Source organism: Punctularia strigosozonata (assembly GCF_000264995.1).
Source record: "Punctularia strigosozonata HHB-11173 SS5 unplaced genomic scaffold PUNSTscaffold_5, whole genome shotgun sequence".
NCBI lineage: Eukaryota > Fungi > Basidiomycota > Agaricomycetes > Corticiales > Punctulariaceae > Punctularia > Punctularia strigosozonata.
Window position 1 is genome coordinate 968754 of NW_006767437.1, and position 14333 is coordinate 983086.

General features: G+C 57.0%; 5 protein-coding genes across 5 annotated transcripts; 1 reads left to right on the forward strand and 4 right to left on the reverse strand.

Moving 5' to 3' along the window:
* Window positions 1-2176: 2176 nt before the first annotated feature.
* On the reverse strand, window positions 2177-3915 carry PUNSTDRAFT_125809 (uncharacterized protein). Its single transcript, XM_007382914.1, has 6 exons — window positions 3808-3915; window positions 3683-3746; window positions 3356-3601; window positions 3021-3264; window positions 2338-2956; window positions 2177-2286 (listed from the first exon to the last, which is right to left on the reverse strand). The coding sequence occupies exons 1-5, from the start codon at window positions 3814-3816 to the stop codon at window positions 2383-2385; spliced, it is 1137 nt and encodes a 378-aa protein (XP_007382976.1). The 5' UTR covers window positions 3817-3915; the 3' UTR covers window positions 2177-2286; window positions 2338-2382.
* An 84-nt stretch (window positions 3916-3999) lies between these two features.
* On the reverse strand, window positions 4000-8258 carry PUNSTDRAFT_143174 (uncharacterized protein). The gene is made up of 11 exons (XM_007382915.1): window positions 8159-8258; window positions 8026-8106; window positions 7909-7963; window positions 7738-7827; window positions 7556-7639; window positions 7432-7502; window positions 7263-7375; window positions 7008-7202; window positions 6869-6942; window positions 4597-6814; window positions 4000-4539 (listed from the first exon to the last, which is right to left on the reverse strand). Exons 1-10 carry the CDS (start codon window positions 8178-8180, stop codon window positions 6724-6726), a joined length of 876 nt encoding a protein of 291 aa, XP_007382977.1. The 5' UTR covers window positions 8181-8258; the 3' UTR covers window positions 4000-4539; window positions 4597-6723.
* Window positions 8259-9882: 1624 nt separating this feature from the next.
* On the forward strand, window positions 9883-10311 carry PUNSTDRAFT_133483 (uncharacterized protein; the record flags this gene model as incomplete). The annotated part of the gene is made up of 1 exon (XM_007382916.1): window positions 9883-10311. One exon carries the CDS (start codon window positions 9883-9885, stop codon window positions 10309-10311), a length of 429 nt encoding a protein of 142 aa, XP_007382978.1.
* Window positions 10312-10616: 305 nt separating this feature from the next.
* Window positions 10617-11694, reverse strand: PUNSTDRAFT_66291 (alpha/beta-hydrolase; the record flags this gene model as incomplete). The annotated part of the gene is made up of 5 exons (XM_007382917.1): window positions 10617-10971; window positions 11036-11135; window positions 11198-11285; window positions 11359-11448; window positions 11512-11694. The coding sequence occupies 5 exons, from the start codon at window positions 11692-11694 to the stop codon at window positions 10617-10619; spliced, it is 816 nt and encodes a 271-aa protein (XP_007382979.1).
* A 328-nt stretch (window positions 11695-12022) lies between these two features.
* On the reverse strand, window positions 12023-13273 carry PUNSTDRAFT_125812 (uncharacterized protein; the record flags this gene model as incomplete). Its single annotated transcript, XM_007382918.1, has 6 exons — window positions 12023-12261; window positions 12317-12465; window positions 12517-12617; window positions 12676-12850; window positions 12902-13091; window positions 13151-13273. 6 exons carry the CDS (start codon window positions 13271-13273, stop codon window positions 12142-12144), a joined length of 858 nt encoding a protein of 285 aa, XP_007382980.1. The 3' UTR covers window positions 12023-12141.
* Window positions 13274-14333: the final 1060 nt, after the last annotated feature.

Sequence of the window (14333 nt, forward strand, 5' to 3'; positions counted from 1 at the left end):
CCTCCCCAATCCAGGTCGACAGAGCTTCGTTCCCGATCGCTGGTATCGCTTTCCTTTCCAAGCACTCCTGCACCGGACCGAACCTCCTCCTTATCCGATTACAGCATAGTAATACTCAACGCAATAGACTTCGACCTTGCTTCGACCTAAACCTTGTTTAACCCCGTCCGCATCCCCATGAGTGGCCCGCATGTGATCATCAGAATCGTCCAAACCGGAATCAGATCCCATCTCGGTCGATATCACAAACATCTGCATCATCACCCAAATCCCGCTTCACGATCACAAACCCCCCGCCACGACGCCAGCTTCCCCCCCATTCGGGGTCCCGCCTCGAGGCGCCTCCCCTCCCTCTTCGAGTGGCACAAGGTCCATCAGAAGTCAAGGACGCTTGCCTCTCTATACGCGACGACGACCTTCGCGACAATGGTATGGCGATAAGATGAGCCAAGGTTAGCAAATGCGAGCGATCTGTCGACGGTCGTACCATGGCGATGTAGTATGTTTCCAGGATGACACCCGAATTGAAACCTAGCTTACCCCCCTGGAGCGGGCGTCGGGGTACCTCACACCAGTGCGGTTCGATACGGTACGAAACCTACCGGGCACGTTTATCGTCACCGGCCCTGAGTGAGATCAGGAGTTTACTCCTCGCTTGAAGCATACCGCCCCAAGCTGCACTGCTGAGACCGAGACAACGCCGCCTTACCTTGCTACCTTCCTTGGTCGTGAGGTAGCCTCGAGGTGGGTGCCGTCACATGCAGGCCATATATGGCCAGACAGATGGAAGAGATCGACGTCGTCGCATGTTGGCGCCTGCAGGACGAGACGATCATAAGGAGACGCCGGCACGTCAACGAGAGCGTGGAACTGGAAGCTTTACCCTCTCTCTCGCCCGCGTGTAGTATCTATGGGCGTCGGTGGGTACCATCTGCCATGTGCGCGATGTCAAGATGGACCCCGGCGGATCTTGCCAACGAGCCTGAACCTGTGCACCAAAGAATCTTGAGCGAAGGCACACAAACAGTGACATGCATGTGAACGGAGAAATGTGGCAAGGGAGCGATCAAAGGCCGACGCGGAATCTTTGAAAGCAGAGAATGCTTTGGCGTATCAAGCGCGATCGCATCATTGGAAAGGGCGAGTGCGGACATAAGTCTAGCGGCATGAGACTATACACGTTGCACGCAGAACCGCGTCTACAGAACGGCATTCCAGTCACCTTCGGTAATGACGTTTATGCTCCACGTCGCGCGGTCGGACTCACCAACCCCATCGTTGACCAGCACGACGTCACGATAAATCCGGAGGAGTCGGCATTGATCAAGTACTTCACATGTAATGCTGCGCGGTGAACCAGGGGCGTCTCGGTGAAACAAGGTCAGCAAGGTGGAAATAATCAGAGTCAGAAGACGTGATTGTCTCGCACCGGGGGGGCAAGGTGTGGTCCATCGGAACCGCCCTCATCTCACCAAGAAGAGGGCGCAGGGGCGCCGGATTCTGAGACTAGTCGCAGGGCGTGCGATCGAGTAAACCGCCGGAGTGGCGTTCCTTGGCTTGGTGGTACGGTGGAAACGGTTTTCACGCCGTCGCGACGTTGCCGGCGGACACCTGCCATGATACGGTCAGACGTCCGAGAATCTGACGGATGAAGAAACGGACCTTGCCCCGGACCCCGGACGCCTCCACGGATCCTCGCTTTCAGAGGCAAGCCGCCACAAGCAACAGGTTCGACAAGTCTCTCGGGGGTGATGACCACGACAAGGGGCTTTGCATCCACTGAGACCGTACGCGGTGGTTCAGGGAAAGAATAGCGAGGATGGTCGTAGAAGGGTGCCTTGGCCCAGCTCAAGGAGACGCCGGAACCGTAGCGCGCCGGTCTTCCTCCTGGGATGAGACCTGGCAGGCGAGGAGTACCTGAAACAGCACTTGAAAATAGCGACCGGGGAGAGCAAGACACGCGTCAGCATCGCAACGGCCAAGGGGCGAAGAATCGAGGACGTCAACGAACGGATGCAACAATGGACGAACACCAAATAACTGAACGCGGTTCATACCCGCGAATTTTATTCGGACTTGCTTGCTTGTCCATGAACCTTGGTATATAGAAGGCTGATCCCTTGATGCCGGTAAGCAAAAGCCCCTTGCTGACGTCGGTGATCGGACGGTGTGCTGGCCAGTCGCAAAAGCAAGAGAATGGATGCCATTCTTCAGCCCTTCAGGAATACAAGCAAGCCAGAACCTATGATAGCACATTGAACGATCTACAAGAAACACGGCCATTACCTACAGTCCGTCAACACCAACCATGCTCATGTAACGCCGAGATGCACTCACCCACACGAATAACAACGATGAAGAAGGCATATACTGCGACCCTCTCTAACCCTTGAGGTTCATCTTCCTCGTCAAACTCCGCAGCCGCTCCGCGTTCTTCATCCTCCTCTCGTTGTCCATCCTCACGCTCGCCTCGACATTTGCCTTGCCCGCGCTCATCACCGAGCTCTGAGGCGCTACAGTATACGTCCCGAGCTCTCTCTGCGGGATCGAGACCGCATTCTTCCTCACCCGCCCCTTCTCGCTCTCCTTCGCGCGCTCGAGTATCTTGCCCAACCGCTCGCCTCCGGCGCCGCCGGACGACTCCGCCATCGGCACGACGCGGTCGCGGTAGCTCGCGGAGCGCTTGATGATCGGCCGGGACCATGCGGCGACGAGCGCGTGCGCAGTGCGCTGCACGTCCGGCGTCACGCGCCTGCATTTGGTGTAGAAGAGCACGATACGGCCGAGGCCCGACTCTTTCAGGACGGAGGCGTCGATGAACTTCATCGTCGGCAGCTCGCGGAAGAACTGCTGCTGGATGTTGAGTGCCGGGAGCGACTTGTCCGGCAGGGGTTCGAGCCAGCGCCGGACACCTTCGAGAAGGTTGTTGTCAATGATGGATTGTTCGAGGGACGACCTGCGAACGTGATGAGTAACGGAGTACTACGTAGTTACAGGGGGCGATGGTGAACAAAACGTACTTGCGAAGCACGTCCATCACCTGTGGTAGCAGGCGCAACTTGGACGTGGCAGGCAGCTTCTCTTTGTTCGCCTGCTCGTCGTCATCCGCGGCGGCAAGCATAGCCTCCCGCAGACGCGACACCTCCTCGTCCGCGAACCGGTCAAGCACCTCCTCGTCCGCGCCCTTTTTCTTCTTCGTCTTGCGCGCCGCCTTCTTCGGCTTCAGTATCGCCTCGATCTGCATGTCAAGCTGCAATTTCTTGGCTAACCATAACATGTCGTCAGCCCTCGTTCACGTTCAGTTCGCAGCATATATGCGTGCCAAATTAAGATCGAAGGTTGAACCAGTTCTCACCTTGCTCGGGCGGCAGCTCGCTCAGGTCCTCGACCGTCTGCGGCCTTCGCTTCCGCTTCCTCTCCCTGGGACGCGAGTCTCCCTCCTCTCCCCGCTGCCTCCGCTGCTTCCTCGGCCGCTTCGCTTGTGAGGCGGGCCGCTTTTCACCTGCATAATCGTCCCCGCTGCCCGACTCGGCCGACGACTCTTCCTCATCTATTGCCGCCCTGCGCGGCGGAGACACCCTCAGGCGCTGCTGCGGGACATCTAAGCGAGTGGAGACAAACAACGTGTATCAGCACGACACGATATCAGGTGAAAAAGCGTCCACGGCAAGGTTTTGCGCACCGTCTTCCTCTGAGGAGAGCTCAGAGTCGGAGCCGCCGAAGATGTCGCGCTCGAGGTCGACAGCCTGCCGACATCATTTCCTATGAGTATATGCGCCTGGTAGTCGAGTAGCCGCATGCACGCACGTTGGCCATGATGGTCGGAGCAGGAAGCGGGCGCTGGTGGCTGAAGGCGTTGCACCGCACGGAAAGTGACGAAGTGGCACGCCAAAATGCGTAACACGGAGTCGTCGCCGATCCGGCTCGCCGTCATATATTATACCATTCACCCCCCTTTCCCTCCCGCTTTTCTAATTTTCACGCTCGCCGTCCCGGACAACGGACACGGCCCCCAGAACGACGAGCTAAGGGCACGGACGATGGCGAGCCCCATGCTGCGCACCGGCTCGGACGGAGCGAGCACGCCGTCGCTCACGGCCTCGTCCTCGAGCGATTTTTCCATCGCCGACCGGCTCGCAGCTCCTCCTGATGACCCGAAGCCCCTCCCGCCCCTCCCGCGCAAGGCGCCCGCGCGTCCCCGCCCACCGATGCCCGCGATCCCGAGCCAGCCCCAGCCCGACACCGCCGCCCGGCGCTCCCGGGTGCTCTCGGGCTTCGCCTTCTCGCTCCGCGTGCCGTTCATTAGCGTGGCCAAAGAACCCGGCGCGCTCGCGCGGCTGCTGCACCACCTCTCCTGGGCTGACTTCCGCTCGTTGGCTTTGCTCTCGAAGGAGTTCCGGCGGCTGTTCTTCAGCAACGCGGCGCTCAGGCATGTCGTTCTGTCGCGCTATGTGCCAGGATATCGCTTCTGCCTCGGGCAAAGCGATCTGCGCCGGTTACGCGACGTCCCCGTCACGATGAACGATCTCGAGCGATTCAGTGCGTACAACGTCGTTCTCTTCATCCGCTGACTCATTCTGATCTGCCAATGCGCAGTGATCTCGCAACGAGTACCGTTGCACCGCTACCCAGCACACGCCCTTACCCTGCTCTCCGCTCTGCTACCCACTCTCGATCTCGAACGGACATCGGAACGCTATGCCCTCCTCGCTCTCGCGCATTCGCGCTTCGTACTCCTCCTACAAGCGCTGCTGTACTCCTCCTCCCGTCCTTCCCCTGAATCAGAGCCGGACCTCCCCCGCGCGTCCTCCTTTCCCTCAGAACCGTCTTTACGGCACCTCGACTTCCCTGCACCCCTGTACTATACGCAAAATAGTGCTCGCCCGGACTCGGCGGCCGCATTCGATGCGCTCCGGCGGCCGCGACATCCACGGCGTCTCTCGCACCAGCCTCCTGGGCCGGGAGCAGCTGGCATTTCCTCCCTCACCGACCTCACCGTTCTCTCCTCCAAAGTCTCGGCCGCAACCTCGAAGGCGTCCCGGCGCGCGGCGAGCGTCGGCGGCCGCTCGCTTTTTGGCCGCAAGTCGCGCTCGACGCCTCTGCCAGAACCGCTCGCAGAGCCGCACGCGCTCAAGCAATACAACGGTACCTGGCGCAAGTCATGGTGGATACCGCCCGACGATGACCTCCCGCTCACACCTCCCCGGCGGCACGGGCGACACCGCACCTCCGCCTCCCACGGGCACCAACCGCGGCCGTCCATCGACGAATTCTCCTATACGCACGGCTCTTCGAGCGGTTCAGGTGCCTCCTCGCCTGTCGCCTCCCCCTCCCCCGCGCACTCGCAATCTTCTCTGCGGAACGTACACCCTCCCCAGCGAGCTCACAGCCCTCAGCGCCCGCGCCCGCGCCCCGTGCAGACCGCGTCGCCCTCCTCCTCCCTCACCTCCGGCTCCTCCGCCGCGCACGATATCCTCACCGCGACCTCGCGGCTGCGCGCACCCGTATTGCGCGTATACCACCCGTGTTCGGCTCTCACACCCACCTCCATCGGCGCATGCGAAGCGCAGCTCGCCGACGCCGGCCTCTGGGCGCACCTCTCTGCCGGCGACGTCGTCTGCAACCTTGGCTACATCCCGCCTGCCGACGACATGTCCGCCTCCTCCGAGTCGGATACGTCCGCGTTCTCGGCGGGCACGGGCCGGACGTGGCTCGTGTACGACGGGCGAGGCCTCGTTCCCTACGTTCCGCCCGCGCCACCACCCGTGACCGACCCCCTGCTGCTTCCCTCGCCGCTCTACTACGCGCACATCGCGCCGCTGATGGGCAATCCCGTATATCGATTCACGCTTCCCCGCCTCCCGGCCGCACCCGTACCCCCCGCTGCTGTTCCTTTACCCCTCGGAGCCTCAACCCCTTCCTCGGATGCCCCGGACGAAGGCCACTTCCGCCTCGCGCGCATGAGCGTGACCGTCAAGAGCGCGGCGTCGCCGGGCGGGCACGCGGTCGTCGAGCAGTATATGTGGCTAGCGACCGTCCGCGTTGATTTTGGCGGGGAGGGCGACGCGGAGGTCGGCGAGGGCTGGCGTGGAGAATGGGTGCTGCAAGGGCCCGGGACGCGCGAAGGTCGGATCGGGCTGGAGGAGACGGTGTGCGGGCGCGGGGGCGAGCGCGAGTGGGAGGTGGTGAGGAGCAAGTGCGGGCGGGGCCGGTTGTGGTTGGCGTGAGTCTCTTCTCCTCCGGTTTGGGCCTATCTCTCGGGTGCTGATACCTGACGGGGGTTAGGCTGCGCGATACGGAATCTACGCGAACGCAAGAACTGTGAAGGCATATTTTCCCCGCTAATACCTTCTAATCTGAGCCTTGATCTCTCGACATCTGCGCACGACAACGGACTGCACCTCTTTGATTCAGTGTAATCTTTGCGCATAAGTTTGCCTTTTACTGCCCTCCCGAAGTTGCCGCTTACTCCATCTTCGCTCTTAATCTACTCGATCTAGTCGTCTTTCTACCTCTCTTTGTTCGCACCATATATTCCCTTCATAACTCTCACTCGCATCAGTACATAGGAAGCATGCAGCTCGAGCTCTGGACTCTAAAATCTTCAACCCTATCTACGCCAGTGTATACTCCCCCCAATTTCCGAATATAATGTACAGCTCCCATTGACGTTAAACAGTTTCCTCAGCAATGCTTTCATACTCCTAGGATTGATGCACTCCGTCATGTGAGCTGGACGACGTCCTCGTTGACGAACGACTCGACCTGAAAACCGCCCTCGGGACTCTTGAACACCCCCGCCTTCTCGAGATAGCTGCGGAAACCGCGTGAGCGCGACGTCGTAACGACCAATTGTGCTCCGCATTACCTGATCGTGTCCGTGATCACACTGCGGGGGATCGCAGCACAGTTCTCCGGGTAGCCGACAGTCTGTAGCCATGCCTATATACACCAATGACGATGAGGAACGGTCGAGAAATACAGATAACAGAGGAGGGGAGACTGACCTTCACGTCGTTCTCCGGATACCCCCACGTCTTCTTGATAAACTCGACGTCGTCCTCAGCACGCTTCTCGGGCGAGTCAAAGGCGCGGACGTAGCCCGTCAGGGTCTCGAGGAATGTGCGGAGCTCGGCAGAGCCCGCACGCGACGGGTGCGCGGCAATAAGCCAGGACGGCCAGGGAGTGGGGACGGATCCAATCTTTGGCCATACACGGGATCAGGGTATGCGGGCGGAAGGTAGCAGTGCTCGGATACTGACGAAACGGCATTCGCCCGCATCGACGAAGGGCTTGGTGGTGAACCACTCCCACATGAACGCGCTCGTCGAGCCGTCGTTTACCGAGTCGATCAGGCCGCGGATGTCGTTGTTAACTGCCGACAACGGGAGAATGAGCCCGATCCACTCCGGAGACGTTGTGTCATCTCACTCTTGAACTGCATCTTTTCCGTGTCCCAACCTTGCTGCAGGGCCATCACATATGCCATCGTCTGGCTCCCGCTGGGCAGTCGCGGAATCGGTCCTGGTTCGTTTACATAGTTATGTCTGCTTACCTGCCCAAGCGCGAAATACCAATCGTGGTGCCCTCTAGATGAGAGATACTCTGGTACTTGGAATTTGTGCCGGTGATGACTGCCCTATACAACGATCAAAATACCTTGAGAGATGCTCTCCAAAGAATCCGGGTGACTGGCAGATGCGCGATGGAAATACGAGAAAAGAGTTCGGGACGCACCAATTCAATGGTGTGTTGACATAGCTGCCCACAAGCTTGTATGCCGTCGATCCCTTTGCGATCCCGGAGATTAAAGGATCCGTCAGAGCACTGCAGATCACAACGAATGCAGATATCAGTACGCCTTAATCTTATAACATGAGAAACAGGGAGATGAAACGACTGACGGACATTGCGACGTCGATCTCGTCCTTCTCCAACCTGCCGATCAACTGACCGGTGCCGCCTTGAACGCACGCGCTTCAACCAAGAGGGTACGCTGACTCCAGCATGCTTTGCCGGACGTACTAGGGCATTCCACCAGCACGAACGTCTTGCCTCCATCAGCAGCCTCGTACTGAAGCAACGGCGAGGAGAAGTGCTCGCGAACTTGGACAACGTGAATAACAGCTTGAAGTTGACAAGTTAGCGCTGCACCGACCGTATCCAATCCTGAGGACCATGTTATGACCCTCGGGATCTTTTTGACGAATTTGAGGCTGGAAGCTCGGTCAATTAGGCAAAGCTGAGCACAGAAAGATGGAGATGCTGGGCACGGTGGTCGACGTAAAAGGTACGTTGCTGAAACAATGATGGCGAGGCTGATTAATATTGCAGTTCCCGCTCTTGACTTCAACGATCTCCTTCAAACAACAGTCATACTCTGCTTCATCGTACCCCGAGCTAGATCGCTTAACAAATACACCCATATCCGTGATCGCTTATAAATATCAGACGATGAGGATCGTCGGGCAACGTCACCCCCTTACCCCACACCGGCAACCGCCGGGCGTATGCCAAAGCCCGGTGGTTGACCTCTCGAACCTCTACCTCCGTCCACATTGACCGCGGTAGAGGTAAGAGCTAATCGCCCGCATATATGCTACTATTACTCACTGTAGTACTACACAGGACTTGCGCTAACCGCGCACCTGTTAGGTTTATTGAGAATAAACAGGTTCTTACTATGGATACTACGCCGTCGTATGTCCATTATTTCGTCTGCGCATATCCGAAGTTGACGTTCGCGTCCCGCCGACCTACCCCTTCAGCTCGTTTCAAGCATTGTCCGATGAGAAAGATCAAATCGACATGGAGATCGAGTCCTCTCTCAGACAAATCCAAGCCTTGCATGAGCGAGTGCGCGCGTTGCGTGAACGCCGTAACCAACTTGCCCCAGTGTCTCAGCTTCCTCCGGAGATCATGGCTTGCATTTTCCACCTCTGCGTTTGCGAATGGAACGGAACGTCCCGATTTCCCTCGAGCCATGCCTTTACTCAAGCGTGCCGACGTTGGCGGGAAGCGGCGCTGGACACCGGCGTTCTCTGGGCGATGCTGCCTCGTACAAGGCTGGATCTAACCGAGCTCTTCTTGTCGAGATCCAAGGATGCGCGTCTTCACCTGAACGTATCCGACGCGTCGAGGGGCACGTTAGATGGCGCGGCTGTAAGGGCGGTCCTTTCTCATCTGGATCGCATAGAAAGCCTTCGCATAGCGCTCAAATCACACATCACCTCGCTCCCTCCGGAACTCTGTTCGCGCCCTGCCCCTCTCCTCCACGAGTGCTTTCTAGAATCGCCGTGCTCTTTGCCAGACGGATTTCTAGGTTCATCCGCACCTCGGTTACGCCACCTTCACCTCGCGCATGTCTCGATGGAATGGCCGATGATGCATCGTCCATCACTCGTTCAAGGTCTGGTCAGCCTTGAACTGAAGGATCTCCCTGAAGACTCGTTTCCATCAGGGAGCGAGCTGGAAGCAGCCTTGCGTGTGATGCCCTCACTGCAAACCCTGGTCATACACACGGAAGTCACACACCTTGATCCAGCCATCGCAGGGCCCCACACAGCGGTTGAGATCGCTCATCTAGCATGCCTAGACCTATGTGGCCCAGGACCGCAAATATGTGATATTCTCTCACACATCCGAGTTCCTTCGACCGCATCATTGTCGTTGCGGCTCGTCACCGAATATCTGGCATGGGATGCAGGGATATTATTGACATTCCTCGAAACTCACTGCACGTGTAAGGGGGGAGAGCCCTACGTGCAGAAATTGCGAATATCAGCATTTATGCTTGATAGCTGGTACGAGATCTGCGCATATGCTTCACCCGACGCAACCCGCCCATCCCTCCTCGTGGGTTTCCACCATGATCCAATGACAATGTTCGGAGTAGTCGATCTGCTCTGTCTCAGCAGGCTGAAATCTCTCGGGTTATTGCTTCCTTACATCGAGATGGGCATCGAGATGGGCGGCGAGCTTCCTGTCGAGCGCATCCTTGACCGCTGCGCGACTGCTACGGATCTCGAGCTGCACGACGCTCATGCTTACATGACGGTCGTACCGCTCCTCGCTCCATACTCGGATACGATTTCGCTACCGTGGCTGCAAAGGGTGTTCATCCATGCAGGACCCTATGATCCAGGCTTGTTCTCGATTGCCTACGATAATCGCATCGAGGATGTCTTGATCGAGAGGTACGAGACTGTGGGTGTGATGCTGGACCTCACGCTGGACAAATCGATAGTCCCGTACTCCGATGTTCTGGAGAGACTCCGTCGAATAGCTGTCATCCGAGTACTAGCAACCTGATCCAGATATCGTGCAACTGTCTATCGGTGCTATGTAAAGAGTTCGACATGCATGCGGCCATTCCCGCCTTCTCAGCAAGGCATAAATGGTTATGCACTGGACGCCTTCTCACAACGGAGCTTTGGCAAGCCTTGCGTGTGCCGACGTAGCTGCCCGTACGCATCGCTTCTGTTATACGCTGCCCGCCTACGTCCATGTATTGACGACAAAACCGTCTCCGTACCAAGGGCGAGCTCACCACTGACCACACATAACAGGATATCAGGACAGCAACGGCGTTTGGTATACGTGCAAGGAGGCCTAGTTCACGAAACTTGAATCAAATGCTTGGACAGGAATCTGCACGTCTGCGCCAGCGCGCCCTCGAACCCCTTCCTAACGTCGTCGATCTGCAGGTTTGGCCGGGCCGCGAACCCATGCGCGGTGTTCGTGTAGACGACGAACTCTAAGTCGAGGCCGTTCTTCGCTTTGAGCACCTTCTCCGCCTCCGCGCGCATCTGATCGCCAAACGCTGAGTCAGCCTCGGCGCACGCGAACGAGACCGGTTTCTGGATCGCCTTGATGTCGTCCATATTCAGCATTGACGGGTGGCACGCGACGGAGGCGGCCAGGTCGCCGGTGCCGTTGAAATGCACGGAAAACTTGCCGCCGTAGCAGTACCTGGGTGCATATATATGCATGTGAGCACGAATATCGGCGGTGAAGGCAGGAGCGTGCTACGAACCCAACTGCGCCGAGCTTCTCGTGACCTTTATCCTTCTTCAGAATGTTCAGGAACTCCGTCATCGCCTCCCAATGCAAAGCGGGCCGGAACTTCATGATGACTGTATGTGCGACACCGGTGAACATGAGAACGTCGTTTCCTCTGTGGATAAGGCAATCTCACATGTAGGAATAATGCTCAGCATCTTTGCCGTCGTCGTGATTTTGCTGAGCAATCCCTTGGACCTTTCCTCCTCCGCCGTTTCTGGTAACTTCATCGCGTCCGGGGATACTCCTCCACCTAGGGTACCGGAGTTAGCTTTGCGAATGCGGGCGAGCGAAAACGGGAAACGTACCATGGAAGATATCCGGAACGTAGACGGTCAAGCCGGTCTTCTCTGCAATCATATCAGGGATAAGCTTGTTGTTCTGGAGCTGTATATACGGGTCCTCAAAATGCTGTCCGTGCACGACAACGGGCCGACAATGCGTACATACCTTCAACCCAAACGCGTCGTAAAAGTAGACTATTGCCGCTCTCGCGTTCCTGTTCTGCTCCGGTGTAGCGACGTAGGCATTGTACGGCCCGATCTTGACCTCGCTGCCCCTCGGCGTTCCTTCGAGCTTGACGCCCTTGAAGCAGTCGTCGCAGAGCTGTTCCTCGGGTGTTAATGAAGCCATTTTGCGTTTGCGCGGTGTTTAGGGACAAGCGCAGGTTTACGAGGAGGATTTGACCTCAGCGGGAACACCTGCCATGCCGCCTTTTGTTTCCGGACGTGCGAGGCCCATGAGCAGGATAAATGTCAGACGCGATAGCACTGCCGCACTTGGTCGAGTCGTCCCTCGGCAAGCTTGCCGACCGCGCGAGAAGGTTGCCGGGAATACTGAAGGTCAGTGTGCTTAGATTGTAAGTCGGTATTCTCAGCCCGTTGGTGAATGATACTGAGCAATGGTTTGTCTCCACGGAAGGGGCCGGTCGAACGCCTTTAGATCCTCCGGTCTAGTGTTCGCTCGATGCTCCTCCGATATATTATGACTGAGACAGGGTATTCAGTAGCATACTGAGAATAGTTATATATCGCATAAAATAGCGCTGCCTGGACAAAATCATCGCCAGCAATTCCGACGCTAAGTCAGATCAATGAAGTCGCCCGATGCAAAGCCGCCGATAGGCTCGATTTTAACCTTTTTCTTCGGCCGGGGCTGGTTGTGAGCTTTCTTCTTCTCTCGCAGTGCCTTGAGGCGATTCTTGAAGGAGAGTCAGTCAAAAACGTGCGGATGATGATATCAGACAGCGATTGACCTCCAATTTCTCGATTTCATCGTCGTCTACGAGTTCAAGATCTGGATCTTCCGCCTTCACGTTGGCTTCGTGCTCTGGTTCTTGCACAGGTGGGCGTTTCTGTCCACTTTTCTTCTCGTAAGGGGCGATACCCTGCGCCTTCAGTAAATCTGCAAACTAGAAATTAGTAAGTCCGCATATGTGTTGTGCGCATTACAAACCGAGGGGTCTGTAGCGGAACACGAATTTCACGCATGGCCCGCCACCGATGCCTTTAACCTGGATCACTCCCGTCGGCGCAACCTTCTCTTCTCCTACCAACCTGGCGCGCGGGAACGAACTGAGAAAACTCCAAGCATGACAGCGAATTGTCGGCTCACTTTATTCGGTGCCCCCCCAGCTTCTTGCAGCGTTCATGGACCTTGCCATCACTTGGCAGTTTGACGTCTGAACTGTGGAACGCCTTGTGCCCAAGAACCACAACCCGGTCTATCTCGAGCTGGATCTCGCCAAGCTGCGTCAAAGCGTCGCTCTGGTATAAAAGTGAGTCGTCATCTGCAACCGGTTAGTCATTGCTGATGGACGGAGGCTAGATATTATACTCACCAGAAAGCTCCATGGGGGCAAATTGAAATCTCTGATACGTCACGGACGATGTGTATATGCCGTCACATCTTGTAGCGTTCAGGCCGGTCCTGCGTTGGATTCCTCTTGAGGTGCGCCCGGTTCCGTCCAGCAACACCGTTCCTCTTGTGTCCGTCGAGCGCACGTCGTCTTTCCACTGTACTCCGAATGTCTGGTGAACGTAAGCGCACGCTATAGCGGCCAATTACGCAGAGCCGCTATGACACTGACCTTACCGGCCTCCGAAGGAATCCAGCAAGTAACCTCGTTGCCCTTGGTTTCCACAGCGAATTCAGGCAGCGGATGACCTTCCGAGTCCACGATACAAGCAGTGAATTCCTTGTAGGTGGGCATTATGCCGCTCTGCAGGACTCCAGTTTGTCGATATATGTGGAGCGATGAGGCTCGAGAACTTGGAAGTCGTCAGGGGCTGAGGATGTGTCGCGTCGCGCACGTGGGCCTTGTTCATACAACGCGCGAACCACCCACGGCTCACACAAATGGCCACGACCGGCACCAAATAGTACTAGGCCAATGACGATTATATCTCCTGGGACTGCAGCAATCAATGGTTGTATTTGACAAGCTACACATTTGGATAGAGCTTGGACTAGCAATGCACGGGGGTCCGATGTCGAAGATAATGCTACCAGAGCTGAATCCGAAGAGTCGTTCGCCCTCCCGATTTGCCCTCTTGAGACCCAGTCGCTGATGGAATAAACTTGGTGAAATACTGGACCTGCGCATCTCGGAGATGGTGAGCATGAATTCCTGGGTGACAACGAACGAAGGCAATCAGATCATGAAACGATTCCGGAGTTTTGAGATACGCGTCGTGGCCCGGAAGTGCGCTATGGAGGATTGTCAAGTCGACGGTATAATCGGTATGAGGAACGTTGACGGCTGGCGCACTCGACGTACCGAACCATGTTGTCCATGATCTTGTCCGGCTTGACTGAATCGTGCGACGCTGGCCCGTGACTGTACAGTTGTTGGGATAAACTGCACGCCAGGCGAACGCGTCAACGTTAAACAACGAGCGCGACGCACAAAGACGCGCTCACTCGCTAGCATTGAGGTTCGAACGGCTCTATTCGAGTTCTGCGACAAAGGAAGCCAGTTTGTGAGTCTCCCGGTACGTTGCTGCTGAAAAAGAAAGCAAGGAAAGTGCGTCAGCTTCCAGTTTAGATCTATGAACGGAGCAACATTCGCAACGGTCAATGCTCGATGCTTGGACGCCGAGCTCGCTCTTCAACCTGGCGCGTCGTAGTGCTCCGCGAGCGACTCAGGATCGTGCGTTATGCCAGTCGTAACGCACTCCTGTATCTGACGTGAATCCAAGGCGCGCACCAATGTTGTCCGGAGAGAAGTGGTGCGTCCGTGCGGCAGCAGATGGACAAAGGTACTCGTGGAC

What these genes read in the sequence shown, in the direction of transcription:
- PUNSTDRAFT_125809 (XM_007382914.1), bottom strand. An exon ending in GCTCTCCTCAGAGGAAGACG is followed by an intron (nt 3,602 to 3,682) that starts GTGCGCAAAACC and finishes CCACTCGCTTAG; the next exon opens with ATGTCCCGCAGCAGCGCCTG. An exon ending in GTGATGGACGTGCTTCGCAA is followed by an intron (nt 2,957 to 3,020) that starts GTACGTTTTGTT and finishes TCACGTTCGCAG; the next exon opens with GTCGTCCCTCGAACAATCCA.
- PUNSTDRAFT_143174 (XM_007382915.1), bottom strand. Translation starts at nt 8,180, where the DNA reads ATGGTCCTCAGGATTGGATACG. An exon ending in GTCAACACACCATTGAATTG is followed by an intron (nt 7,640 to 7,737) that starts GTGCGTCCCGAA and finishes ATCGTTGTATAG; the next exon opens with GGCAGTCATCACCGGCACAA. An exon ending in GGAAAAGATGCAGTTCAAGA is followed by an intron (nt 7,376 to 7,431) that starts GTGAGATGACAC and finishes CGTTGTCGGCAG; the next exon opens with TTAACAACGACATCCGCGGC.